Genomic DNA, 27614 nt, shown 5'->3' on the forward strand with positions numbered 1-27614 from the left:
GATGAAGTCACAGCACGTTCGCCGAGACTGCCACTAAAGCCTTCAATCTTTAAATCTTTTAAATCCTCGTATGCAAATGAAGCAGATTACCTGCAGATGAGGAGACTTGCAAATGTATTCAAACGCAGACGCTTTAATGCCTGAGCTTTCTTTTAATGCCAGCGTATTTGTGTCTGACTTAGGAGGACCGCGGGTGCATTACAGGGACGTGTGCGCCGGATTTGGTGGGTTATTATCTTTGTCTGAAGAGTGCTGCGCGGGGGGAATGGATGGGGTTATTGATTCCCCATAGCGATGAACACCTCTGTTACCTTGGCAACGGGAGTAAACGCCGGGGGAAATGCAAACTTGCGGAGCGGGTTCTCTGTGGTGGAGGGCAGGGTGTCATTCTGGACACAATGAGATACCTGTGGCACACACGCACACACACACACACACACACGTGCACACACACACACACACACACACACACACACACACACATCCATATCAAAACACAACCTAATATTTTTAGGGATGACACGGTAGCATTCCTGTTGAACCTTATTCAGTCATAACTTTAGTCATAACCTCTTTAAACATGTCATAACCCATAATGATGGTTGACAACAATACTCATGAAACATGACACAACATTTCCAAAAGGCTTTATAAGGAGGGTTGAGTGTTACATAATGTTCAGGTAAAGTTCAGCACCTATCGTTGCCCTCCTCCGCAAACTTTTGTCTCATCTCTATGACAACTGAGAAGAGCCAGACCAAGCAGAACACAAAGATAAAGGATTTGATCTGATCCAGAAAAAATGTGCTCCAATGATAGGCAGCTCTTTTTTGTTTCCCTGGCAACAAAGGCTAGCAACACGTCCTTGACAATAACACTGGTGTTGTCAGGGAGCATGGATGGCACCCTGGAGACACGGGCGGTGACCTGCAGCCAATCAACCGTCTCGGAAGGACAAGGCTCCTGGGACCAGGAAGTATGACAATGTTCTGCTGCGCGACAAGAATACAGAACACTCTGCTTCTAAGATGCCCATTCTGTCTTATTATTGACTACTTCACATCGAATGAGTCGTAAAAACAAAGCAGTGTGTGATAGTATAGGCATGTTTCTGTATATGCTTTTTGACCACTTTAAGTCAGGAGGAAAAAAGCAGACACACTCATGTAGCCTACATTTACACAACTTATGTATGTATCATTTTTATAGGAGAGATGACGACAGACCAGCACATATTGACATTTTGAATTTGAATATTGAAATGAAACTATTAAGTCAATACTAACCCACAGTATTTGATGACTGACATTTCACTCCCATTCACTTACATACTGTATGTGTACCATATAGAGTTTATGAATCTGACCAAGAGAGGAAGAGAGATAGCAGATATGATATGAAAGTAGCAGCCTGTGTGAGAGCTGCTCCAGTGACTAGCTTAATGCACACTTTCTTCTCTTTCTTTACTACCGTTGCATAGCAACAGAGTTGGCAGAGGGTGTGGCGCTTGTGTGTATACAGTAAGTGTCTAGTTGAGAGAAAAAGAGAGGTAGAAAGAGAGAGAGAGAGAGAGATTTGCAGTGCCCTGTCATTAAAACTGTCCCTCTGTAATTAGCAGAGTGTCATCTGTATACAGCGCAACACAAACATGCTTTGGAATGACATCTGTGAGTTATGAAGCCTAAGCAAACAGCGGCACGCTGTGTTTTAAGACGATGCGCACACAAAACCACCCTCTCTCCCTTCTGCCGCCAACATAAACACTAATCAGAGAAATCGGATGTGAATATTTGTGTCAGAATGTATTTAAGCATTATCATCCAGCGCACCACCAGAGTCGTTTTTCACTTCCTCCAGATATACGTTTAGTTATGTTTGTGTTGTGTTTTCTCCCAGAAGTATATGAGTGGAATAAGACACATGTATTCTTACGTATCAGATGAATGAGGTCATGTGAGGTCCCTTGTCAGGTTTACTACCTCACATGCACATGTATTACGGTTAGGCACAGATAGTGTGATATCATCAGTGTGTCATACTGTACATAAAGGCTGACATATTCAAAAACTTGACGATTGGGATAACCTTTTGCAATGCGTTTTTTTTTTTTTTATTGCAACTGGAAGACAATACAGCACAGAAACTTTATGGTAGAGTTTTCGAGGGGAGGGGTGGGGGGGGAACATAACAAAAGGTAAAAACAAACATACTTTCATCATAGTTATGGACAAAGTGATATTTACATTAATTAATGAAGTTGTTTGTCTTTGGCAATATGATTACACATCAAGGAAATACAGAATGCACCTGTTTCCATTATAACAGATCAGTTGGAAGGTCATGCCGTCAAGACTACAGTATGGGTTTGAAACGAGGACACAGTAAATGATTGGTAGCATGATTTCACAGTACACTATCTACCTGTTATTAACTTTTTATTACATGGTGACTTTTTGTACTTTGTGTTTCTGTCTTAACAATAACAGTGATCGTGTGGCCATATCATCACGCTTCGGTTTTTAAGAAGTGATTCGTTGAATTAGGCACAACTGAGAGTCATTTAAGACTGAGTAGTTGCCAATTTTATAGTAATTACTTTGTGTGGGGAAGTACCAATTATTGCCATGGAATTTCCATGAATACCAGGTAAAAGTGTACAGTACTAGTGTCATCAATGTTTTACCTGACGATCCATTGATCACCCCTCTCATTGTCTTCAAAATCCAACATTAAACAAAATAAATGGCAGTTGAACATTTAAACAAAACACAATATAAACAAAACACAATGAAACAAAGAAACACTATTCAACTCTTATTGGTAATTATTTGCCTGGCTAGTATTGACAGTTCATTGATATATTTCTATGCTTTTTTAAGAACGCATCTTCGGTTTCAAAAATCGTGGCACCATAACGTGTGCAGAGGAAAAGTTATGTAGTGAGTGTTGTCATGTCAGGAAGGCAGTATCCCTCAAAGGATTTCATATCCATGAAAAAAACTCAATCAAACAGAGGCTTCATGAGTGGAAGATACATAGACAGACAGAAGCTCATCGCATCAGCCACCTCAAGGGGAGGTAAAATCCAACTTCCAAATTTATCGAAGGAATATTTCACTCAATATAGATTTTTTTTACTTACCAAGGCTATTGTCAATAAACTAACATGGTTATTTAACATGTTTTCAGATATTAGCATTGGCTCTATGGATGCCTATGAAAATTAACTAAGGGATTCTCAAAAATACAAAATAACTAAAATGATGCACATCCTGTCTGGGTTGATCATTAACAATAAATGGAAAATATATATTTTGTATTTTGCTGAAATATTCCTTTCAACTTTAAGTCATAATTGAGTCATTCATAATTTATACTTGGATATGGACTAGTACATGTAAGATATGCGGTTCTGAAAGGGTACTTTCACCTCAACCCTCTATGAAAGGTTTGTATTACGGCTTTAAAAACTTTGTAAATGGACATACATGTCTATATTTTGTAAGTATCATGTAGATCTTAAGAGGAGCTTATGTATACCAAACCCCAGGGTTACCAATTCTTCATATTAACAGTGACAATGGATGAAGAAAAGGCGGGATGTTGGTGAACTAAAGCAGCCAATCAAGCTGAGACAAAGTGATGACATTCTGACAGGTACCTCACTCATTGGCCAGATAAAATGTGTCTTTCCACACAAACAGTCTATTGGCAAAACCCACCATGGGAACAAAAAAACAAAATCTAAGGGGCACATAAAACATGATCAATTTCAAAAACTCAAAACCTCCCAATAAGCAATGTACAGCAAGTAGTGTGGTACAAACAAATAAGATTACGACATATTGTAGAAGGGTATCTGACAGACATGCTACAACTCACTGACAAATTCATATGTCTGACATACGGATCAAGTATGTGTGTCATTTATTTAAGGTAAATATAAAATTAACAGGCTTTGGCACTGAACTTAGACAATATATTTAATTTAACATCTTAGTGCAATCTGGCGGGGTAATGTGAATAATTATACACTAGCGTTTGTGTATCTAGCTATTGTACTATATAATTTACTTTGTTTTATTTTCATGTGCAACAAGTCAATGGTAGCCTAAGTAATACTGACAATGAAACCTGAAGAAGAGAAATGGTAAAAATGGCAAGAGATATCAAAGAGAAACTAAAACAATGATGAAATGGAGAAAAAAATGCTTATCTCGGGTAAACGTCACTTTAAATGGAAGACCCTGAAATACCAAAGACGTCTAAACCTTAGAACAAAAGGAATAGGTGGATGAAGAATAGGCACAGAGGACATGAGGTGAGGGGAACAGAAGATTGACACTCACTACACACTTCTCCTTTATCACATAAACTCAAACATTGACCCATCAGAACCCCTCACACAGAACCTCACGATCTGGCCATGCTAGAAATTACAGACATACAGTGGAAGGAGAGTGCTCTCCAATCACAAACGTGATTTTAAACACAAACCTTAACCCATACTTTACACCGTCTAAACCTGAACCCCACTCTTAACCTCCAATCAGAACAAATAGTTTATCAACAGGCTCGACAGCTTTGACATTATCAGACATTTTTTATCCATTCTAGCATGGCCGTCTAGATCCCAAATCTAAAGAATTCTGATTTTATCCATTTTTGAAAGATAAAGAGGTACTGAGGGAGTGAGAGCACAAAGAGAGCAATCTGGCAGTCAATTGTAGCCCTACCCCAAACATTAAGTCCTCATATTGCAGATAGGGATTCCCAACAGTCCGGGTTCATGTCCCTGAAGAACGTTTTAATGAATCTTTTCCAAGCCCACATCTTAACAAGGATGAGTGAGGACGACACAAAAAGTAAATAAATCAAATAAAATTAAGACAAAACAACAGAGAAGGATTCCACGCCTACAGACGCAGAACTTCGAGGCAGAACCATTTTGTTCACTAGGATCTATATTCATATGAAAATAATTCATGCTTCATGCTAAATACATTATTTACCTTACATGAACTTTGTCTGAATAAAAAACTGTTATCTTTTTCTTTACAGAACCCATGCAACACGATTTGGAAAAATCCTGCTGGCTACATTGCTTAAATTAAGAAAGGGAAGAAAAAAAACTCTAGTTTAACTTTTATACAGTGTTATCCTGAATGGATGAAATTGCTTTATTACGTCTTGAGGGTAGGTAAGTAAACACAAAACAAACACAAAAAACTCCACAGACATATCATTATTCATCTGGCTAGAAATGAAATTGGCAGGTCTTGTAGCATCCTTTTAAACCCATCAAGGTACTCAGGTTTTTGTGCCACTGGGAAAATATCACTATATTGTATCACTTGAGTATAACTCAATTAGTTATATTGATTGCTTTTCAAAAAAAAGGACACTGGCAGTTTTGAGGTTATTTCGACTTATTTTCGTTTATCTTCTTCTCCGATCTAGCTAGCCTATTATTAGCTTATGACCTTTTAGAGAGGACCCAAATGTAACAGCCCAGCCTATCCTAATACCTACAGGTGCCAGTGACCTACATCTCAATACAGTTATACTTAAAGAGAGAAATATCACTGCCCTTTACGCCTTGACATGCTACGTAGCGCCGGTGGCTAAATCTAATAATTTGCGGTCAAAGGGACAGGTGAGCTGAGGAACATATGGCAGTTAACTAAGGAAGCGCTAACCTCATCACTGAGCTGACCAAGAGTTCCTCTTTGGCACTGTCCCAACACCGACACACAAAGAAAGGGCACATACACATTGGCTACTGTGGGTTTTTCTGTGGGAGCGTTGAGGGACGGCTAGGCTAGGCTAGGTTAGGTTAGGTAATTGCAGCTAAGCTAACATCTTTACAAGAATGTATGACATTTCCATGTACATTTCATGTAAATTGAGTTGAGGGTCAGCTTCCTCATTTAGATTAGGGTCCTTGACTTTGCTCAATATCCCTGACAGAGCCCATATACCAGTGTAACTTCAGTGGATTGGATCTTACATTATGTATGCTGGTGTCGCTGTAACTTTAAAGTCTTCACTTTTTTCTTTGATATCAATATGTGATTTACCCAAATGTTGACTTTTTTAACATGTGGATTGAGACATGAATGCTCTCTTGTTAACTGTATCACTCAATTACAATTGGTTACTGTTAAAATAGGGCAATGATAAATGCCTTACAGGGACATTTTGCAGGGTTCTTACTGTGTATTCCACTGAAGTTACTTGAGTATGAGGCTACTGACATCTACACCATTACTCCCAATTGAACATAGCTGGGCATAAGGAGACCCTGAAGATTATATTTGTTTTGACATTGATAATAAGGTTATTCTCTATTAGTATGCCAATTCTGGTGTTTTTTCTTACTTATTTTATGTCTCTCGTTCGCTTTACTTCCAGCCAACAGAAACCTGTCAGTGACCTAGCTGAATGTCAGAAAAAAAGGTTTATCTATGGCTTTAGTCTCCTTTCAACAAAACACAACAAAACAATAAAAAAAAAAAAGTCAACCCTCAAAAACATGAACTTTAACGATAGGAAAACAAAGTGATTGTTTGATATTGCCACAAATCATTCAGAATTCACCTGATGTCCTGAAAAAAAAAATTCGTAAATTCTATATTAAAACCGATGTTTTGTTTGTTTCGTTTACTCGCTCTTTTCGTTAAAATCTTCACTATATCAGTCTCTCTTGCGTCACGAGTCAGTTTTTTGTGGGCTCTTTCTGTTCTTTCTGCCCCTTGGCCGTCCGATTGGTGATATTGTTCAAGCAGGCCCTGACTCCGGCTAGGTGAAGCAGCGATCCGGCCGCCTCCTTCATCTCTTCGTCGTCACTCTCCGGCGGTTTTTCCGTACGCCGTTTTTTCAGCGGCAGAGTATCGCTAGCCACTCGCTGCTTGTTTTTCAGGAAGTAATGTCGTTTCTTGTGCTGGGGGGTGTGGCAGGACGCAGAGTCTATGTCTATGGGCCAGTCCCTGGGCTCTTTCTTGATCTTGCTCTTGTCATCGTCCTCAGTGTCGCTGCCCCCGTTGCCATTGAGGCTGGAGTCGCTGGCGTCGTCTGATTGCGCAGTGCTGTAAGTGTGGTCTTCCTTGGGGTCACTGCTGACCAATGGGGAGTCGCAGGAGGGCTCACTGTCACTGCGCTTCCGACAGCCCACCAACACTGACCTTGAGAGAGGTAGAGAGAGAAAGAGAGAGGAAGAGAAAGAAAGAGAGGAGATTTAGATATACAGACACATACATCGAGGCGCACACTAAACCAACAAGACGGAAAAGGAAAAAGGAAGAGCTGAGGATATAAACGCGCACACACGCACACACATTTAGATACACACTCAGCAACACACCCTGCATCAACTATAGAGAGACTCAATGCGAGAACAAATATACAAGGGAGAAAAAGACAGTGTAGACATGTCTAACATGTTAACTGACACAGAATGTCACACGCACTTCACTGTTCCACACATTTGACATACGTAGCCTATGTAGTTGGCATGTTTATAGACAGACAAGGTTCAGTCGGCAATTAATAAACCAGAAACACACAGCCACGCTAGCCACGATCGCTATTTCTTATTAGTGAATCATCGGTTAATTGAATTAGGCAACAAGCACCAAAGTGGCACTAGAAACTGGAGTAGAGAGCTGAACCACGCTATGGGGCTTATCATATGATTCAGCTGTCCAATGTTTTAATGTACTGTTTCTTTGATGTAAATTCAATTCAGTTCTACTTGACTTGACTCAATTCAACTCAATAGAATTCAAACCAGTGACACTGTTACTAATTAAATACCTGTGTCATGTTCTACTGTAAAATAGTTATACAGTAAATGGTTAAGTGGAATAAAAAAAATAAAGGAATTCTTGCCCTTGGGCTCTGTGGCTCAGTTGGTAGAGCATGGTGCTAACATCGCTTAGGTTGTGGGTTTGATTCCTGCTGGGACCATAAATACTGAAATATATGCACTCACTGCAATGTAAGTCGCTTTGGATAAAAGCGTCAGCTAAATGGCATATATTATTATTATTATTATTATTATTATTATTATTAATAAAAAAAAGTGCCATACAAGTAAAATACATCATATGTAATTATCATGACAATGATTATAATATACAATAATATGGATTAGGTTTTTCTGTATAAGACACTCAATTTGTTTAGTTAAGCCTTTTCCTTCTTCCAACCTAATTACAGTCAAGTGAGTATGCCAGTGAAGGGTGTGCCTTCATCCTACATCAGGTCTTGCAGATTCTTGACAAATACTGGCGTTTCGGCATGTTTAAAAGCCCGAACCTGAGTGCTTTTGGCCATCCTGTCTGCTTCGTGCCGTTAAAGCTCATGAATTATAGGAGTAGTAGGAACAGCAGGCAAAGAAAACTCTGCTCAATTATTCATGTCTAAATGCAGTGTCACTCACTCTCTCTCTGAGCGGATCACCCTCTGCTCTGTGTGTGTGTGTGTGTGTGTGTGTGTGTTTGTGGGGGGGGGGGGGGTGTTTGATAGAGAGAGAGAGTGAGATCGAGCGAGAGAGAGAGAGAGAGAGAGAGAGAGATCACGCGAGAGAGAGAGAGAGATCGCGCGATAGAGAGAGAGAGAAAGCAAAATAGAGCATGTTTATGTGTCTATTTAGTTCTGTCTTCTTTGTCACAACATACTACACCGGTATGGAGGCTGTCTCTGTGTCCAGCTATAAGCTGTGTCCCTACCCTACACTTATCCTAGGGTACGGTTTGACCTACAGCATCCATTTAAGCATAGCTCCGGTGGAAGAACTCTGTTTTCAGGTGAGGCAGACACCTGCTCACACCTGCATAGCCCAAGGCAACAACAACCTGTCCACACCTGTGTGTGTGTGTGTGTGTGTGTGTGTGTGTGTGTGTGTGTTTGTCCTGTCTGAACAAGAAGTTGTTTGGTACACACACCACTCTCCCCATTGATGGTACAGTGTGTTCCCTACGCTGGTGCAAAGAAACCATTGCTTCCACCCACAGTCCCATGCAGTGCTGTTGTGTTCCCATGCACAGCTCTGACGCAATTAATTATTCATCATCACACTCCAATATGTAATGTACACACAACGGTTAGGATAGGGGTAGAGGCAGGAAGTCCACTCATGTGTTACAGTTGACAGATACACTCACTGAACACTTCATTAGGAATACTATACTAATACTGGGTAGGGCCTCCCTTTGCTCTCAAAACAGCCTCAATTCTTTGTGGCATTGATTCCACAAGATGTTGAGATTCTGGTCCATGATGACATGATTTTTCAGGTGCACTTTCAAGTTGTGAATCTCCCGTTCTACCACATCCCAAAGGTGTTCTATTGGATTCAGATCCGGTGGCTAGGAAGGCCACTGAAGAACACTGAACTCATTGTCATGTTCATGAAACCAGTTTGAGACGACTTTTGCTTTGTGAAATGGTGCGTTATCATGCTGGAAGTAGCCATTAGAAGATGGGTGAATTGTGACCATGAAGGGATGCGCATGGTCAGCAACAATACTCAAATAGGCTGTGGCATTCAAGCTATGATTGATTGGTATTAACAGGCCCAAACTGTACCAAGAAAACATTCCCCACACCATTACACCACCTCCACCATGAGAAGGTGTACAGGTGTTCCTAATAAAGTGTTCAGTGAGTGCATGTTGACAGTGTGTGTGCATGCAAGTGTGAATGCGGATGTGTGTGTTTCTGTGGGTGTGGGTGTGGGTGTCACCCATTGTAACTGCCATTGTTAACGTAGCAGATATCTGCAGTAGAGGTCTGGATTGTGTGTATGTGTGTGTGTGTGTGTGTGTGTGTGTGTGTGTGTGTGCTGACCTGACTGCGGCCGTCCTGCTGCCGAGGGGGTTGATGGGAAGTGGTGGGATTCCTGGGAAAAGGCCCTGACTCATCATCCTGGCTCCATTCTGGATCACTCCCTGAGGGACTGGAGAGAGAGAGAGAGAGAGAGGGAAGGTCAATAAAATACACACACAAACACACACACAGGAAACCAAGAGAAAGAGTTAGCTAAGGCATGCGCGCACACACACACACACACACACACACACACACACACACACACACACACACACACACACACACACACACACACACACACACACACACACACACACACACACACACACACACACACACACACACACACACACACACACACACACACACACACACACACGAAACCAAGAGAGAAAGTGTGAGTTCTGTTCACAGCCAGAGAATCCTTGCCCAGTGCAGCCTTTCTATAAAGGGGGGTTTTATAAAGTTCGGTGAGAGATGGATTAGCTTTTAAACAGAGAGGTAACACCATGGGAAAGAAGTGGGACAGACTCACAAACACAGTGTATGTCATTTCCATAGATCTTCCAAGAAGCCCTGAATCAGCCCAGTAGAAAGACAGGCCAATATCTGAACATCAGATTGAGTCAGAGTAAGGCAGTAAAAGAAGAAGAGAGGGAGGTAAAGAGAGAGAGAGAGAGAGAGAAAGAGAGAGAGAGAGAGAGAGAGAGAGAGAGAGAGATGGCAAGTACCACAAAGCCATTTGAATATCAGATCACTCATATTAATTGTAATTTCTAGTCGTTGATTTATTATCACTTGCTTGCTTAATTGGTCCCTAATGATTCTATCATTTGATTGACAGACAGGTCATATTGTGGAGTGGTTAGTGTCTATCCATCTACGACACAGTGCTTTCCATTGGACTTACAGGACATGGTAGCTGCAGCGTCAATGTCTGGATCTGGAAAGATGCAAAGGAGAGGACGTGCTTTAACATAGCCACAGGTATGAGGTTGTCTGGATGGTACAGTACAGAGTTAGGTGTACTAGATCCTTCGGGTGGAATGACACAATGTAGACCGTAGGAGCAATATGAGCGCTCATTAGCTTGGGCATAGTTTGACTAAGGCATAGATTAGCCCTGACCTTGTTGACACGCACGCAGGTGTACTTGAACTTGCATGTGCAGGCACGCATGCACGCACACACACATGCGCAGGCACGAACGCACGTGCGCGCACGCACACACACACACACACACACACACACAGATACAGTATGGACTATGCTACTCTCTCTCTCACACACACAGACACACACAGACACACAGACACACACACACAGTCAGTCAGTCAGTCAGTCAGAAAGGTATTGACAGAACGGAGGGGCGGTTCAATTGACCGTTAAAACCATAAACGGATCGGGTCAATCCTGTCTCAACGAATTACAATCCCCAATGTTTGTTTGTTTTGGTCAATCTAGTGATTGAGAGTAAGCAAATCCATTCACCTCTGTAGAGCACAACCATTATAGCCAACAGCAGTCAAAGCTTACCTTCAAACATACTATCCTCTAAAGAACGCAAAACATAGGGCATGTGGATTACTTTAGATTTGAATCCTCTGGGTTTTTATGCCTGGCATAGAATACAATAGTATAGGCACACTTATTACAGGGAAAATCGGGGGTACTTCCCCTAACTGGCACTGCCACACCTGCCATTCTTCTTTCGGTTGGCCAGGCTGGCATACGTGGCACAAACCGTCTCCACAATGGCAGTGGCTTCTAATCTATAACAGATGGCGGATTCCAGTACACGGGATAATAAAAAGAAAGAATAAGAGGGAAAAAATAAAGGGGAGGGGGGGGGGGGGAATATCATCCGTTTGGAATCATGCTCACTTTTCTGCCCATTAAGCAAGTCGCCTGGTTGCCTTGGCAACCCCCCTCTCCCCCGGCCGCTACCATGGCGAACAGAACACATCGACAGTCATTTAGTGACAGAGAGCTAGTTAGCTAGCCAACCAGGAAGCTATGTTAAACAGCATTTTACTGTTTTAGACAGTTGTCTAAAATACCTTTCTCTATCCCTCACATGGCATGACGGTTGACAATAAGTTGCACAGACAGACACAATGTGATGCCATGAAATTCGAAGATCTGGGCTGCCACAACACAGTCACTTCGACATCAGTTACTCATTTGAAATGTGATATGTCCACATTCCTTGCACCACAAATTCAATCATAGTGTTGTATACTTCATACCAGCTTTACCACAAATACCAGTTCTGGGGATTTTACACGGCAGAATGTTAAATGCTGCCAAAGGGGTGGGGCAAATTGTGGCACAGACAATCGGGTACCTTGACCCCAACGCGCCCCACCCCACCCCTCATCGAACAGAGTGAGAAAACATGAAGTGACAGAGAGACGCGGAGTGGACAAGATTAGCGTGGTTGGGCTAGCACAGTGAAAGGCTAATGAGAGTGGCCCATTGTGACGGGGGTTTAATGTCACACAATGAGAGAGTCCATTCACACAGAGGGCAGGGGGCATTAGAGGATGGGCTAATGGCAGCCATATAGCAAAGAGGACAAGAGTATTCATCTTGGAGTATCTTTAGAGAATCTTAGTATTCATGTCTAGGGGTCAGAGAAGATGAATAGCTCTGGGGGAAAAGTAGTTTCACAGAGCCGGTCAAGGGAATTAATCTTAACCTTTCTCCATATCTCTATCTAAGATGATTAAAAAATAATAAAACGGAAGAAAAAACAACTCAAATGCCCGTCTGCTTATTTAACGCATAAACACAGATGTTTTCCTTCTCGTCATTCCGATAACTCGGTTGGTTGGAGCATAAAACCTGCCGCGCCAGAGTAATGGGTTTGAATCTCGCATGTATTACATTGTGTGCGCTAACTGTAAGTTCCTAGGATGAAAGCATCTTCTAAATGACCATCTTTGATATATCTTCTCTTTGATGAGCCGAAGGCTCTCAGACAATCCCGATAGTTAGTGGATCTAAATCACAGAGAGAGGGTAGAAGGACAGGTGACCTCACAGAGCCTGACCTCACAGAGATGAGAATACCACATACGTATCATCTCACCTTTGACCTTCTAATCAATGCTCTACACACTCGGTGACAGCCTCATGGGCTGCATCCCAATAGTCTAAAGAGGGCCTCCTCTCCTTGTCTCCTCTACTTCATCTCACTAATCGAAAAACACTGGGTAGGTGGAAGCAATCAAGTGGGACTCCAACAAAGCATTTGCTTTGACTTTGTCCAGATTGTTCTGATCAGCACAGAAGAAGGGAGGACGATGAGGAGTGGAAGCAACATTAGACTATTGCGAATGCACTGTGGGATAAAGGGGAGTATTCCATACACTCACCACTAGGGGGAGATCCTCTCTCCACAACAGAGAAGATGTACCATTCCTCTCTACCTCTACCACTGTTTCCCCCTCCTGAACCCTCCTCCTCTATCAGTGAGTCATGTCAACGGTAGGTTTGGTTGAGAGCTTAATTAAGTTGCAGGTAATTTCACGTACGGTGGTGAAGGTGAGGTGGAGGGGGAGGCTCCATATGAGTGGTTATTGGCAATACCAGGCGTCAGCTCTTTCATAAGCCTGCTGACCGCAATAATCTCATCGTTAAATGGCTCACCATGTACAAATTCATACACACCACCCCACGCCATAACCTTCACACACACGCACGCACACGCACACGCACACACACACACACACGCACACACACACACTGATGCGCACCATAGACTTAGATGTGTAGGCCTTTATGATATACATCGACCTTCTTGTCCTTCTTTAAGGTCGAAACACTAAGGTCGTATACCAGCATCTGGCCTAATTGAAAATGTGCAGCCCATGCTCTATTGATGTTGAGCCACACAAATCAGGATTTTCCATTTGTCTACGGTGTCTGCACAACTGAAGACTGTCAGCACATTGAGCTAAAGCCTTGGCACTTCGTTCAAGAAGCTCAAACGACTTATCACCACAACACCACCCTTGTTACAGTACATGAGGCCAACCTGTTTATTTTGACAAATGTGTACTTATTCCACACAAACAACCTATGTACAATTGCACTACAACTACAAAGGCCTACATTGACACTGTCGACCAAAGGAGGACCTAGTTCACCTCAACAAAACCACTGCTTCTGTCAACACAGTAAGCCACAAATACAACAGGTGCAGCGACCATTAATAACGTACTGATGGACCACTAAGGCAGTCGAGGAAGCAATTCCCCCAGTCAAAGAGTGTATAGCCTTTCACAAACGGTGTGTGTGTGTGTGTGTGTGTGTGTGTGTGTGTGTGTGTGTATGTATGTGTGTGTGTGTGTATCGATCAAAGGCAAAGAAACTGCTGACTTGCCCTACATTGAAAGGGCCTTGATTCTTTAAAGGTCTATCGTCTATTGACAGGAGAGTAGCTACTCTTGAAACCTCTCTTTAATGGTGCCTTTCTACAGACAAGAGAGTGCTGTGGGTCTTTGTGTTGATATAATAACACAGAGATGAAGAGCTAGAGGACTGTGTGTGTGTGTGTGTGTGTGTGTGTGTGTGTGTGTGTGTGTGTGTGTGTGTGTGTGGACAGGGGTTTATACAAAAGCTGGAGGGCTGAGGGGTTTGTACTCTGGAGGTCCATGTCATGCTCCAGTGGGTCTTTAGACCAATAGAGTGTCTGTGTGTGTGTGTGCGTGTGTGTGTGTGTGTGTGTGTGTGTGTGTGTGTGTGTGTGTGTGTGTGTGTCAATGTCAAGGCATGTTGTTGTCAATGGCAATAGGAACTGACGATAACATTGTCCTCAAGGGACAACGGGTTTAAGAATCACTGTGATAGGAAAACTGCAGAGCATAGATGGTGGCCAGAGTGAAAGACATCTGAAAGCAAAAGATGGAGATAAGATAGAATTTGTTTAAGTAGTTCTATCATTAGAACATACAGATCAGAAATGATTGTAAACAGCACAGAGAAGTGGTAAAAACACACACACACACACACACACACACACATCCTCTCTCTACTATACTCACACACACACACACATACTCACACACACACACACACACACACACACACACACAACCACACACACACACACACACACACACACACACACACACACACACACACACACACACACACACACACAAAGCATAGTGCCACTTCCATCTTCCATCATTTCACTGCTAGGGCCGATTAGGGAGGAAAAACATGATTCTTTCATAGTTACTGAGTGATCATTACAAATGCAAAAGGAACAGATTTCTTTTTTTTTCTTTAATTCATTCAAGTCTTTAAAAAGCCTTCATTTTTCATGTCCTCTCCAATACCCCTGGTGTTCTGAAGCAGGATCCTTAATTCAGTAAGTATGTATATATAAGAGGAGAACTCCTGCATTTTGAATTCTCTTCTCTCAGTTGATCTTGAATGTGAAAGAGGTGCTTCAGTGAGCTAGGTTTGCAGGATGAGCAGACCTAGTTGAAAAGAGCGTTCGCTTTTCTACTATTGCGTCTGGCAAACTCAATCAAGAAAATGACTTGGAAGTACGATTTGAACTCAGGTCTGATGACTAGAGATCCAAATATCTCCAAATATGCTCCAAATATCACGCAATATACTCCAAAATATTATCATAATCGACAGTATATAATATCGGGACAACCCAACTGATGGTGAGTAACATTTCTTCAGACCTAAAGACTTTCTGCTATAGCTGGGCTCCCATAGCAGGTTGGTCACATGTCGGAGAACATGTATTTGTTTTTCTTCAGCCATGGTTTTCCAGCTAGGAGAGGAATTCAATTTCTGGAAGCAGAGCAACTCAGACATGCAAATAGAGTTTAAAATAGGCCATGCATGTTGTTGCTGGGTAACGGGGTGTGTTTATCACTAATGTAATGGGATCTCCTGGGTCAGGGAAGTGAGTTTAGCACACACAGACAGAGAGGGAGTTGGTGTGATTTCATGCCTGCCTGCGTGCGTGTGAGTATGAGTGTGTGTGTGTGTGTGTGTGTGTGTGTGTGTTCATGCGTGTTGCCTGCGTCTGTACTGTGAGCGTGATTGCATTACTGTGTGTAATGCATGTGGTGTGTGTGTGTGTGTGTGTGTGTGTGTGTGTGTGTGTGTGTGTGTGTGTGTGTTGGCTGTCAGATTTGCTTCTACTCCGTACAGACTGGACTCCCTGCTGTGCTCTACTCAGATCAGCAGCACTCAGCGGCTGATGGACGTCTGCAGAGGTAAGATTACCAAACACTAATGGAGAGCACACACACACACACACACACACACACACACACACACACCCACACGACACATGACACACAACTATGTATGTGTTTCGTAATCCACATGTAATACATAATCTCTGATCTATCCAAAATAGATAATGTCCTCTGAAGTTTTCACTCGAACTTATACAAAAAATAAGGGGGAGGGATAGAGAGAGCAAGAGAGAGTGAAGGGGGGGGGGGGGGGGTAAAAAAACAGAGTCCATGAAAGAAAAAGAAAAAGAGAGACCACGCAACCACAAATGAGCCCCATATGTGTGTCACAGTAATAGATAAACACAAAATGGTCATGTTGCAAAATAATGAGAAAGACACATAAACAGGTCAGCCAGACTGTGGTTAGAAACATTGTGGTCAGAAACCACATCATGACCAGGGAATCTGTGGTCAGAGTGAAAAGGTTGCGGTCGTCTGTAGCTCTCCTCTAAGAAACTCTCCCTGGCTTCTTCTCTTTCTCTCTCTCACATTCCATCACAGCTATTTACAGGGTTGCCCTGGCAACAGAGGTGCCCCGCACACTCTTACTTGCATCCCGTCTGACTTAAAGATGTCGAGATGTCTGTTCTCTTCTTTTTTTCTCTGTTTCTGTCTCTGTCTCTCTCACCATCTTTTAGCCCTCTCATACACACTCAATTTCCTCTATTACTTTTTCCAGTGTGTGTGTGTGTGTCTGTGTGTGTGTGTGTGTGTGTGTGTGTGTCTGTGTGTGTGTGTGTGTGTGTGTGTGTGTGTGTGTGTGTGTGTGTGTGTGTGTGTGTGTATAGGTGTGTGTCTGTGAGTGTTAGGGCTGGGCGATATTGCCTAAATAAAATGTTTTCTTAATAATTAAAGTTCTAAATATGTATAATGAGTATGCATAACTTGACTCAAGGCGTAGCTCACTTCAAAACATTACCACCAAAGATACAGGGGGATACCCCTAAGCCTTTAAACAAGAAGCCTACCTGTCTATCTGTCTGTTTGTCACCATAGCCATGAAGTCTGATAATCGTTCAGAGTAGAGGATGGCATGGGAAGGGAAATGATATGTTCCTGTCCTGGATACAGTAGACTACTGTCCTTTGCAGTCTCAATCTCAATCCTGCAATGGAAATGTGTCACTTAACGTTATTATATATAGTGTGTGAATCTCGTCGTAATGTAATAGTATCGATGTCAATTCTCCGCTATTTCGTCTCGGGCCTATTCTCCGCTATTTCATCTCGCGTGTACTTTCCACTATCTTGCTGGTCTCCGCTGTTGCCTGTATGAAAAACTGTTAATTTGAGAACTAACATGTCAATGTGTTATAGTCTTATATTCATGTTAAATTTACGAATTAAACTGTTGCAGCACACAATCTGCTCATGTTATGACGTGTGTGTGTGAGAGAGAGGGAGAGAGAGAGAGCGAGAGAGAGAGAGAGACGGTGTGTGTGTGCGTGTATGTGTCCATGTAATCCGTCAACATAAGTGGTATTATTGTAAGTGTTGCAGCGACCCTCTGCTTCGCATGGCCACTCCAAGGAAAGGCATACACTAATAAGCGGGCAGCAGCGGCAAGCGCAGCTCTGTTTGTATTCAAAGTGCTGCTTTTCGCATCTAGTGGAGCTCTCGTTGGTGAAGAGGGGCAGGCGGAGTGCCAGCGCAGGTTTCAAAGCACATTAAGCTTTTGATTTTAGACGCACGCACGCACGCACGCACTCTCTCTCTCTCCCCCCCTCTCTCTCTCTCGTCATGATGAACTGTATTAAAGCCTATCTATAATTAAATGAGCGTCACAACCTGCCTTTCAGCTAACAAGGCTCCATCTGACGGGCTTTTTAGCGCAGCGTTCAAGAGAACACAATTAGCAACACTTCACATTAAACGCAGATCAACGGCTCTCTGCGCAGCCTTTCCAAGTGCCAAGGGTTTTTAGCAGGGTAAACACACACAGAACAACGTCAGTTAGTTCCAGCCAACTGGAATATATTTTATTTAGTTAACGAGTTAACCTACTCTATGGATATAGGGGAGTACTATTGGAACGGATTGCAATCATTTGCCAGCAGATATGTTCCTGTATATGTGCGTAAACAAACGTTTTCATGTAGTGTCTGTCACATACTGTACAATGGATATACTAAGTCAGGGATTCTGCTTTGGGGTTTGTCCAGACAGACAGACAGACAGACACACGCACACGCACACACGCACACACACACACACACACACACACACACACACACACACACACACACACACACAGCAGTCTCTGACTAAGAAAGGCTACTAAAAACCAAGAGATGCTACTCCAGAAAGATCACTTAGTGGCTTGATAATGATGTGGACAGGGATTTGGTTGTTTGCAACAACAACTCGTTAATGGTGCCGTTAATCACACAAAATGGATTCCCAAAACACACTCCAACAACAAGAGCTGCCAAGAACTGAATACACAACACACTGAGAGAGAAAGAGAGAGAGAGAGAGAGAGAGAGAGAGAGACAGAAACTTTCTAACGGCCTATGCTGGACGCAAACACATTCACACCCAATGAGGCTGCTTAGGGTCCTAATTAATGAGTTTGTGTCTGTGTATGTGTGCATGCGTGTGTGCGTGTGTGCGTGTGTGTGCAAGCGTGTGTGGTGAGGGTTAGCTATCACAGTGACGGGATGAAAGGACAGCTTGTAGTGAGATCAATTTCACTCAATCCAAGTCTCTTACAGTCTCTCTCCTTCTCCTTCTCTCTCACTCCTTTTCTATCTCTCTCTCCCTCTATCCCTGGGCCTCCCCCTGACAGATACATAACACACTGATTGGGAATTCTATATACGCGGAGTGGTGGAAGAGTTGTGTGTGAAGCGAGACGTTGCATCCCAGACCGGGGTAACATGTCAGTGTGTGTGTGAGAGAGAGTGTGTGTGTATATGTATGTATCCAGGTGTGAACGCAGGTGTGTGCACCAGTGCATACATCCATGCGTCTATGCGTACACGTGTGTGTGTGTGTGTGTGTGTGTGTGTGTGTGTGTGTGTGTGTGTGTGTGTGTGTGTGTGTTTCTATCGGTCTACCTCCTCGCTGTTTGTGCCGATGTGAGTGTCAGTGAAGCATGAACAGTACAGAGAAGCAGGAACAGCAGTGGCCACAGAGTTATTCAAACTGTTATTTTGTTCTTTTAACAAGAGGGGAAGAGGCCATGGGATCAATTCATCACGGATCAAAGACACAGAGTAGACACAACAAAAATGACAACAACCGCAGTCGTGCGGTGAGTGGCTCTAGTGTGTGAGTATGTGTGTGAGTGTGTGTGTGTGTGAGAGTGTGTGTGTGTGCCTGATCGCCGTTATTCTCAACTACGAGGGACTACCAAGGAGGAGGAGGAGGAGTGAGTGTGTGTCTGTGTGTGTGTGTGTGTGTGTGTGTGTGTGTGTGTGTGTGTGTGTGTGTGTGTGTGTGTGTGTGTGTGTGTGTGTCCAGTATACCGTGTAAGTCTGTGTGTCTGCACAGTGGCCTATCCCACCACCACCACCACCCTTTGTGTCCAGGGGGGAACCAGAACAGTGTGGGCGCGTGTAACCCTAATGAGCTTCCCCCGATAAGCCCTGCCCAATGTCCGAGTTATTGTAGTTCCCCCCTTGGTTGGCCTCTTCACACATGAGTAACGCGAAGAGTAGAACTCTCAAAGCAAAATACACTCTCTCTCCCTCACTCTCTCTCTCTTTGCTCTCTCTTCCAGCTTCTTAAACTAGCAGTCCCCAAATCCAGTCATATGCATACATCCTATTTGAATAGGGGAAAACATTCTGCTTCAGACCACTTTTGCAATGAACAAACTTTTGACAGAGAGAGAGCGTGACAAAGACAGGGTCACACATGGGAGTCAGACAGCTGTCTGAGACATGAAGGTGCTTTTTCAAAAGGGGAGGAAGTCTAAAAACGGCTTTCTCCTTCCAGTGGATGAATAATTGAAGCGGTCTTTAAGAATCCCTCCGTTGTTACTCTCTCTCCCCCCCCCTCTCTCTCTCTCTCTCTCTCTCCTCTAAAGGCATCTCAGGCTCGCTGCTTCCTTCCTGCCACTCGGGCCGGGGCTTGCTGTCACCAAGGCAACAAGCTCACATTTCACATACTTTGGATCGGGCCATGTGTGCATCACACATCACATGGGCTGACACAGGAAATACCAGAGAGAGAGAGAGAGAGAGAGAGAGAGAGAGAGAGATGCATACTCAGTGTTTAGGGTGTGTAATAGAAACCAGACGATCAGGGACTTTAAGCACAGTCATTCCTACTGTGCATATCCCTCTGTGCTGCTGTGAATTCCTCCGCTACCCCCCAATCCCCTCTCTCTTTCTCTCTCTCTCTCTTTCTCCCTCTCTCCCTCTCTTTGCAAAAGGAGGCAGTTTAATGTTACACACAGCCTCTGACTTCAGAGCCTATTTATAGAAGTTACTGGGTAAGAAAGAGGAAGAGAGGGGAAATGGGGGCCAGAGAGGGAAATGGGGGGCCGGAGAGAGAGAGAGAGAGAGAGAGAGAGAGAGAAAGAGAAAGAGAGAGAGAGAGGGAGAGAATGAGGAAAGGATAGACAGACGAAGACAATCATATAACCGCTGCAACAAAGACAGTTCTTCACCCACAACGTTTCTCTGCTCGGCCAACAGACGTGACGATGAAGCACGATACCCACTCATCGGCAGCTCACACTGCACGACAGTCAGACACAACAAAAGGACGCGACACCCACAAACCATGCGTAACCGTATCTGCTCACTCAAACGCGAGCCGTTGTACACCCACGGGGCAACTCTCTCACATCACAGACACGCTGAGAAGATACCCAACACCCACAAACTATCTGCTCACTCATAAAGCAGACGCTACACCTCACCTACAAAAATCACTCAAACGAACAGAGAGAGCGAAGAGAGAGAGAGAGAGAGAGAGAGAGGGAAAAGGATCAATGGAGACAGCAGACGTTCTGCCACTAGAATCTGAGGGTGGAACACATGTCAATAGCATATGGTGTCCTTAGTGGGAGGACCAATAGCAGACGGTGTCTTTAGTGGGAGGACCAATAGCAGATGATGTCCTTAGTAGGCGGACCAATTGCAGAAGGGGTTCTAAGTGGGTCGACCAATAGCAGACTGTGTTGCAGGTCTAAGTGAGAGGATCAATAGTGGTTGGTGTTCTTAGTGGGAGGACCAATAGCAGAGGGGTGCAGAACAGTGATAGAACATGTTGTAAGTGGGACAACCAATAGCTGTTGGTGTTCTTGGTGGGAGAACCAATAGCAGACTGTGTTTCTCTAGACAGTCGCGGGGGAAGAAGAGGGGACTGAATGATTGTCAGAATGCCTGAGGCGACCAGATGTACAGTGCATCTCCCATCTAGACAAGGTCAATCCCATTCAGGTCACCAGACAACCATCAGACAACCACTCAACCTACCAACTTTCCTCCCTGATGAACCTGTCAATGGGTTGCCAGAGGTAGAATGGTGTAATGGTTCCCCATATTTCCCCCTTATATATAAAGACACTGTGTCATGTCCCGGGGACATCAACTGATGAATCCTGATGGATCCTTCAACTAGGTTGCCAGTGCTCTTTGATATCCCCCTCTGTGAGGACCATGTTTCATCCCCCCCAGACCTGAGTTGATGGGTTGCCAGTGGTGTGTGATATCCCTCTCTATGAGAACAGCGTTTGAGATGTTTTATCTCCGAATCAGACCCTGTAGGCAAGGCCAGGGCTGTTAGTGAAGATGGAGACCTGCTCTGGTGCAGAGAGAGGCAAGAGGCAGACAGAGGCGGACACACACACACACACACACACACACACACACACACACACACACACACACACACATCCACACACATCCACTTAGTCACCCCAATTCACAAAGACCTCAGAGCAGTGAGGATAGATGGGAGGGAATCGGAAGCACACAAACACATATGCACACGCACACGCACACACACACATGCACACACACGCACACACACACACAGCGGAATCCTTTGGAGTGTAAAAGATGCCATTTCACAGTATATCAACCACCCACACAGAGAGGAGAGGTGACGTCACCAATCGCTGTGACGAAAGCCTCCTTCGCATGAACATCCCCTGGGCTTGCTGTCATAGCTGTGGGAGAGTGGTATAATGTATGTATGTGTGTGTGTGTGTGTGTGTGTGTGTGTGTGCGGTAATGCGGAACATCGGGGCGCTACATCGATCGCCTCACAGTCTGTTTATCAACTGTGAAATCAGAGCTTGTGAAAGGTGAAGCAGAGCAAATGACGAAGAGAGGAGCTAGAAGAAGGAGGGATTACAAGAGTAGGGAATGAAGGAGAGGAGTGTGAGAAGGAGCTGCGTGGAGAGAGAGAGATAGAAAGACAGGAGGAGTGACAGAAAGAGAGAGAGAGAGAGAGAGAGAGGGGAGGGAGAGAGCAAAAGAGAGAGAGAGAATCGATATTCCAAACACGGGCCTCCTCAGTCACGTCCGCTTTGATGCAACTCTTGTGGAACAAAGAGGAGATAAAAGGAGGAGTGAGTGAGAGGAGGATGAGAGGAGGAGGAGTGGAGAGGGGGAGAAAGGAGGAGGAGGAGGAGGAAGGAGACAGCTCCCATGTTTAGAACACACACTCGGTGATGCTGAGAATAATCGGTTTTGAAAAGCGTTACAGAGTTCCCCAAACTATGTCCTCCTCTGACAGGGCGTCAACTGTCTACTTCCCTCTCTCTTTCTCTCTCATCCTCTCTCTCTCTCTCATCCTCTCTCTCTCTCTCTCTCTCTCTCTCTCTCCCTCCCTCCCTCCCTCTCTCCCCCTTCTCTCTCTCTCCCCCTTCTCTCTCCCTCCCCCTTCTCTCTCCCTCTCTCCCTCCCTCTCTCTCTCCCTCCTTCCCCCTCTCTCTCTCTCCCCTCTCTGTCTCTCTCCCTCCCCCTTCTCTCTCCCTCTCCCATGACTTATCTCCCAAATATCTACTTGTCAGAGTGAACCAGTGACTCCTCTCACAAATAGATGAGGATCCTCTAAACAGAACAAGAAAAAACAATGACGTGAGTAGAAACAGAGAAATCATCTCTGGAGACTCGGATCAATAGGGACAGCACTGCATTGTATCACCAATCACAAAATACCACCACAACATCAGGCTTCTATGTCTATAAATCTATAGTATCATCATCAGCGTTGTGTGAACACTGAGACGGGATGGATAGAAAGAAATTCAATAAATCGATAAATTAGATAAATTCCAAATGATCGCTTGAAGGAGCGGGGCGTTTGGAGTAAGTTCGTTGGAAATCTGTCACCTCTGGCCACCGCAGTCAAATTCAGATTGCAGTTCCAAACAACACCCTCATGAATAATAACAGACTGTAAATCCGCCGAAATAGATTCGCAGTGTCCGACGTTCGCTGTTGTGTTCCTGTGTATCGTATGATTCGTACGAGGCAGCTACCAGAGACAGAAAGGCGAAAGTCCCGTTCCCTAGAACACCCCTGGCAGTAACAACATGTGCATATGCAAACCATGTGTCGGGGTAGGACACTCCATCATATCATTACAACCATTAGGAAGGCTTTAGAAAGCTTAAATGTTACATACTGGACCTTTAAACCTTTAGTCAAAATACCACACCGATAGAACTCAATAATTATATCAACATCACAATCAGGGGCAGAGAGACAGGAGAGATACAAAATAATAATAATAATAATTATATGAAATAGTAATAATATATAAATTAGGATCAATTCTATCAAAGAGTGACTGCTCTCATAAGTACCAAAAAATGACAGCTTGTGATTGTGTAGTGAGCATTGCATGTACATTAGGCACCGTTTCACTAGATACAGAGACGCAAGGAATTCTCGCCACCCTGTTGTACTGTAGACTCATTGAGGCGAGGGATTGATGCATGCTAATCCTGCTGCAGGCTAATTACTGTACGACGACAATCGGTTTGTGTCTTGTTTCAGTGCGTGCTAGCTTAGCAATGACAAAAAAACGTCGCTCCAAAAGTGAACTACAGTATATTAAAAAGTCAGAGAAAGGTAGTGGAGTGTTCTGGTTGAACCAACACGGTCAAAGTGGCTTGTGTTTTTAACATGGCTTGTGCTTTATGCAGTGAGAGCTATGGAGGGGGGTGGGGGGGGGGGGGGGAATAGGGTGTAGTGTCAAAAGTGGTTGCGGTGGTATATTACGTATCCCTGTGGGAATGGGGGGGTGGAGTAATGAAAGCAGTTCCAGCGCTGTGTTCCGTGTCTCCAGTCCTCTGCCATTGCTCCAAATATTCATCAGTGATCTGAAGATTCCTCTCTTTTTTCCAACATCAGCAAGTCAAATATCCCCCAGCTTTTTCCGCCATCGCTCAGAGCCCTGTGTGTGTGTGTGTGTGTGCGTGTGTGCACGTATCCATGGTGGGCTGAATACTTCAAAGAGCTTCCCTCTAGCTCACTCCTCTCAACTCATAGTCCTCCTGTAATACAGTCGATGAGAATCTGTTCCCTACTTAAAACACACACACACACACACACAAACACACACACGTCCTGCTCTATCGCCTCCTCAAAGTCTGCTCAAAAAGTGGCCCTGAATGATTCAAAGGGTGCAACACATGAGCCCCACCTTGGGGTGGGATCAGAGTGGGTGAGAGACTGGGGGACAGACAGACAACCCCTGGTAGTGGAGGTGGTCGTGGAACCGCTTGCATTCATACATCCATTACAAGCGTTCACCTTGCAGCATGGGATACACACACACACACACACACACACACTCACACTTCTGCGAAATCCTCCCCATTACATACACACACACACACACACACACACACACACACACACACACACACACACACACACACACACACACACACACACACACACACACACACACACACACACACACACACTTGCTGTGGTATCATATATCAATCAATGTGTTAGCTCTCAGTGTCCAGCTGCTACAGCCTCTGAGGGTAATTTGGAGTATAGCCCTTATGCATTAGTGTGGGTAAAGGTCGAGGGAGACCCTTCTCATGTTAATCTACACTCAGGATGTGTGTGTGTGTGTGTGTGTGTGTGTGTGTGTGTGTGCGTGTGCACATACACATACACAGAGAGAGACACAAACAGACCAGGAGTGTGTACAACAAAGAAGTTACTGGACAACATATACAGTAGCACTGAACGCTAGCCCCCTGGGTTCCAAAATCTCTAGCTGGACAGAGACTATCCACTACCTGTAGATCTGACCGACCAGGGATCCAACCACCTAGGTGTCCCGCATGGAAGACAAACCCCTTAGCCCGCTTAGCCGGCAAAATACCACAGCCACGTAATCGGTGTGTCTAGGCATTAGCTCGGACGGCTAACGTATGTCTTCAGGGTCTCAGGCGGCAAGGTGACTGATTTCAGTCGAGTGGTTCTAAACCACCACCGCTACATATACGGTAATGTTCTAATGAGCTCTTCTAATGGCTGCCTACGGTATCCCTGTCTATCTATGTCCTCGACCTACCTGCTCCGTCTCTCCTCGCATTCCCGTTTGAAAAGTGAACTACAGGGCTTGTACTCTAAGCTATACCTAAGCCAGGCACGTCTCTGTCTCCGTCTCTGTCCCCCCCCCCCCCCTCTCTCTGTCTCTCTCTGTCTCTCTCTCTCTCTCTCAACTGAAGAAGCTCAACTCGACAAGCAGAGAGGCAGCTCGAGAAGTGAAAAACGATGGAGAGAGTTGGGAGAGGAAGAGAGGGAGGGAGGGAGGGTGGGAGAGGAGAAGAAGAAAGAGAGTGGTGTGTGGAGGGCTTGCAGTGTGGTGTCAAGAGGGCCTCCTTAAATCCCTGAATCAATGACGACCTGCAGGAGACTAGCCCAGAGGGGAGAGAGGCTTAATACTGGAGAGCAGGATCGCACAGGGGGAGTGTGTGTGTGTGTGTGTGTGTGTGTGTGTGTGTATGTGTGTCATGTTATTATTGAGGACTGAGGACTGCAGTTGGTCCAAATAAGAGCCCCTTTATAAAGTATCTCTCTCTGCATGGAAATGTGTTCTTCTCTCTCTCTCTCTCTCTCTCTCTCTCTCTCTCTCTCTCTCTCTCTCTCTCTCTCTCTCTCTCTCTCTCTCACTCTCTCTCACTCTCTTGTTCCTCCCCCATTTTCCTTTTCTCCCTTCATATCTTTTTACTTCACCATCTCTCTCAATACACCTAGACATGGTTTCCCACCTCCCTTTCTATTCCCCCCCCGACACACACACACAGCCTCACACACTGTCACACACACTCTCTCACACACACACACACACACACACACACACACACACACACACACACACACACACACACACACACACACACACACACACACACACACAGCCTCACACACTGTCACACACACTCTCTCTCTCACACACACACACACACACACACACACACACACACACACACACGTCTGTTATAGGGACGTTTAATCAAAAGGAAAGGAGTGGACAGAACTTTAAGCAAAGTTGAGTCGAGGTGCAGCCGTAAATGAAGTGAGCATTGAGGTGGAGGGAGGTCGTGACTCGAAACCCGTCGTTTTATATCTCAAATCTAGATATCATCATAACATGTCTCCCTCTGCTCATCCCTCTCTCCCTCCCTCCTTCCCTCCTTCCCTCCTCAGGCTTCAGATACTGTAGTATCACCTCCATAACAGAGTTAACCAAACACTCCTCTAACTGCCAATTACACTGGTATTTCAGAGCAGAGCGAGTCTCGGCTTGTTTATAGAAACTGTCTCTGGTCCTATAATCTTCCCACGAGCTCAACAGAACTCTGAGCTTCAGAAAATAGGGGGAGAGAGAGAGAGAGGTAGGGTGTAGACTATTAAGAGAGTAGAGACTAGAGTATTAACCACCCATCTGTCCAGGTAAAGGTAGAGAAGGAAAGAGTCGCTATGTATCAGCCCTTCAAAGCTCTAGGATTGGAGGATAAGATCAGAGGTTCCTCTCCTTGAGCCTTCTCGTCCAATGCATTTTGAGAAGAAGGCAAGGAGAGAAGACTCAGACCCATGCACACTTTTGAGACACACTTCTGTAATATGTTGTCTTTAACATGATTAGAGCGGTATATCCGCAACATTTCAACGGGATGTGTATTTTTTCTTTCTCTGTTGGCGAATGTAGTTGATCATCTTATTGGAACCATTGACAAGTCTCATCTCCCCCATCCCCTCCTCTCCAGACACAAAATCTTGGCAAGATGTCTACACCTCGCAGCCATGGCAACAATACATCAGCCAGTTCTGAGCTTCCATGCAAACGGCTGCCATGGCAACTTCCCAAAAGGTGAACCTGCTGTGCCGACTGCTCTTAACTAGTGGAGGCTAGTGGAGGTAGAAACTGGAGGACGGGCTCATTGTAGTGCATGGAATGGAATTAGGAATGGTATCAAACATGTGTGTTTGACACCATTCCTGATTATATTCCTTGTATTTCAATGAGCCCTCCTCCGATTTCTACGTCCACCAGCC

The 27614-nt window shown here is 44.4% G+C and overlaps 1 protein-coding gene across 5 annotated transcripts in view; it reads right to left on the reverse strand.

Moving 5' to 3' along the window:
- Window positions 1-2096: 2096 nt before the first annotated feature.
- Window positions 2097-27614, reverse strand: part of foxn3 (forkhead box N3) — an 80046-nt gene continuing 54528 nt past the window's right edge. For 4 of the 5 annotated variants that reach the window (XM_083683917.1, XM_083683918.1, XM_083683915.1 and 1 more), the window contains exons 5-7: window positions 10745-10777; window positions 9853-9961; window positions 2097-7184 (exon numbers count right to left, since the gene is read on the reverse strand). In XM_083683917.1, the coding sequence (XP_083540043.1) occupies window positions 6719-7184; window positions 9853-9961; window positions 10745-10777 (608 nt within the window). In that variant the 3' untranslated portion in view covers window positions 2097-6718. The remainder of the gene's footprint in view (window positions 7185-9852; window positions 9962-10744; window positions 10778-27614) is intronic. The other variant, XM_083683919.1, reaches the window with a different exon arrangement.

Source organism: Argentina silus (genome assembly GCF_951799395.1).
Source record: "Argentina silus genome assembly, chromosome: 13".
Taxonomy (NCBI): Eukaryota; Metazoa; Chordata; class Actinopteri; order Argentiniformes; family Argentinidae; genus Argentina; species Argentina silus.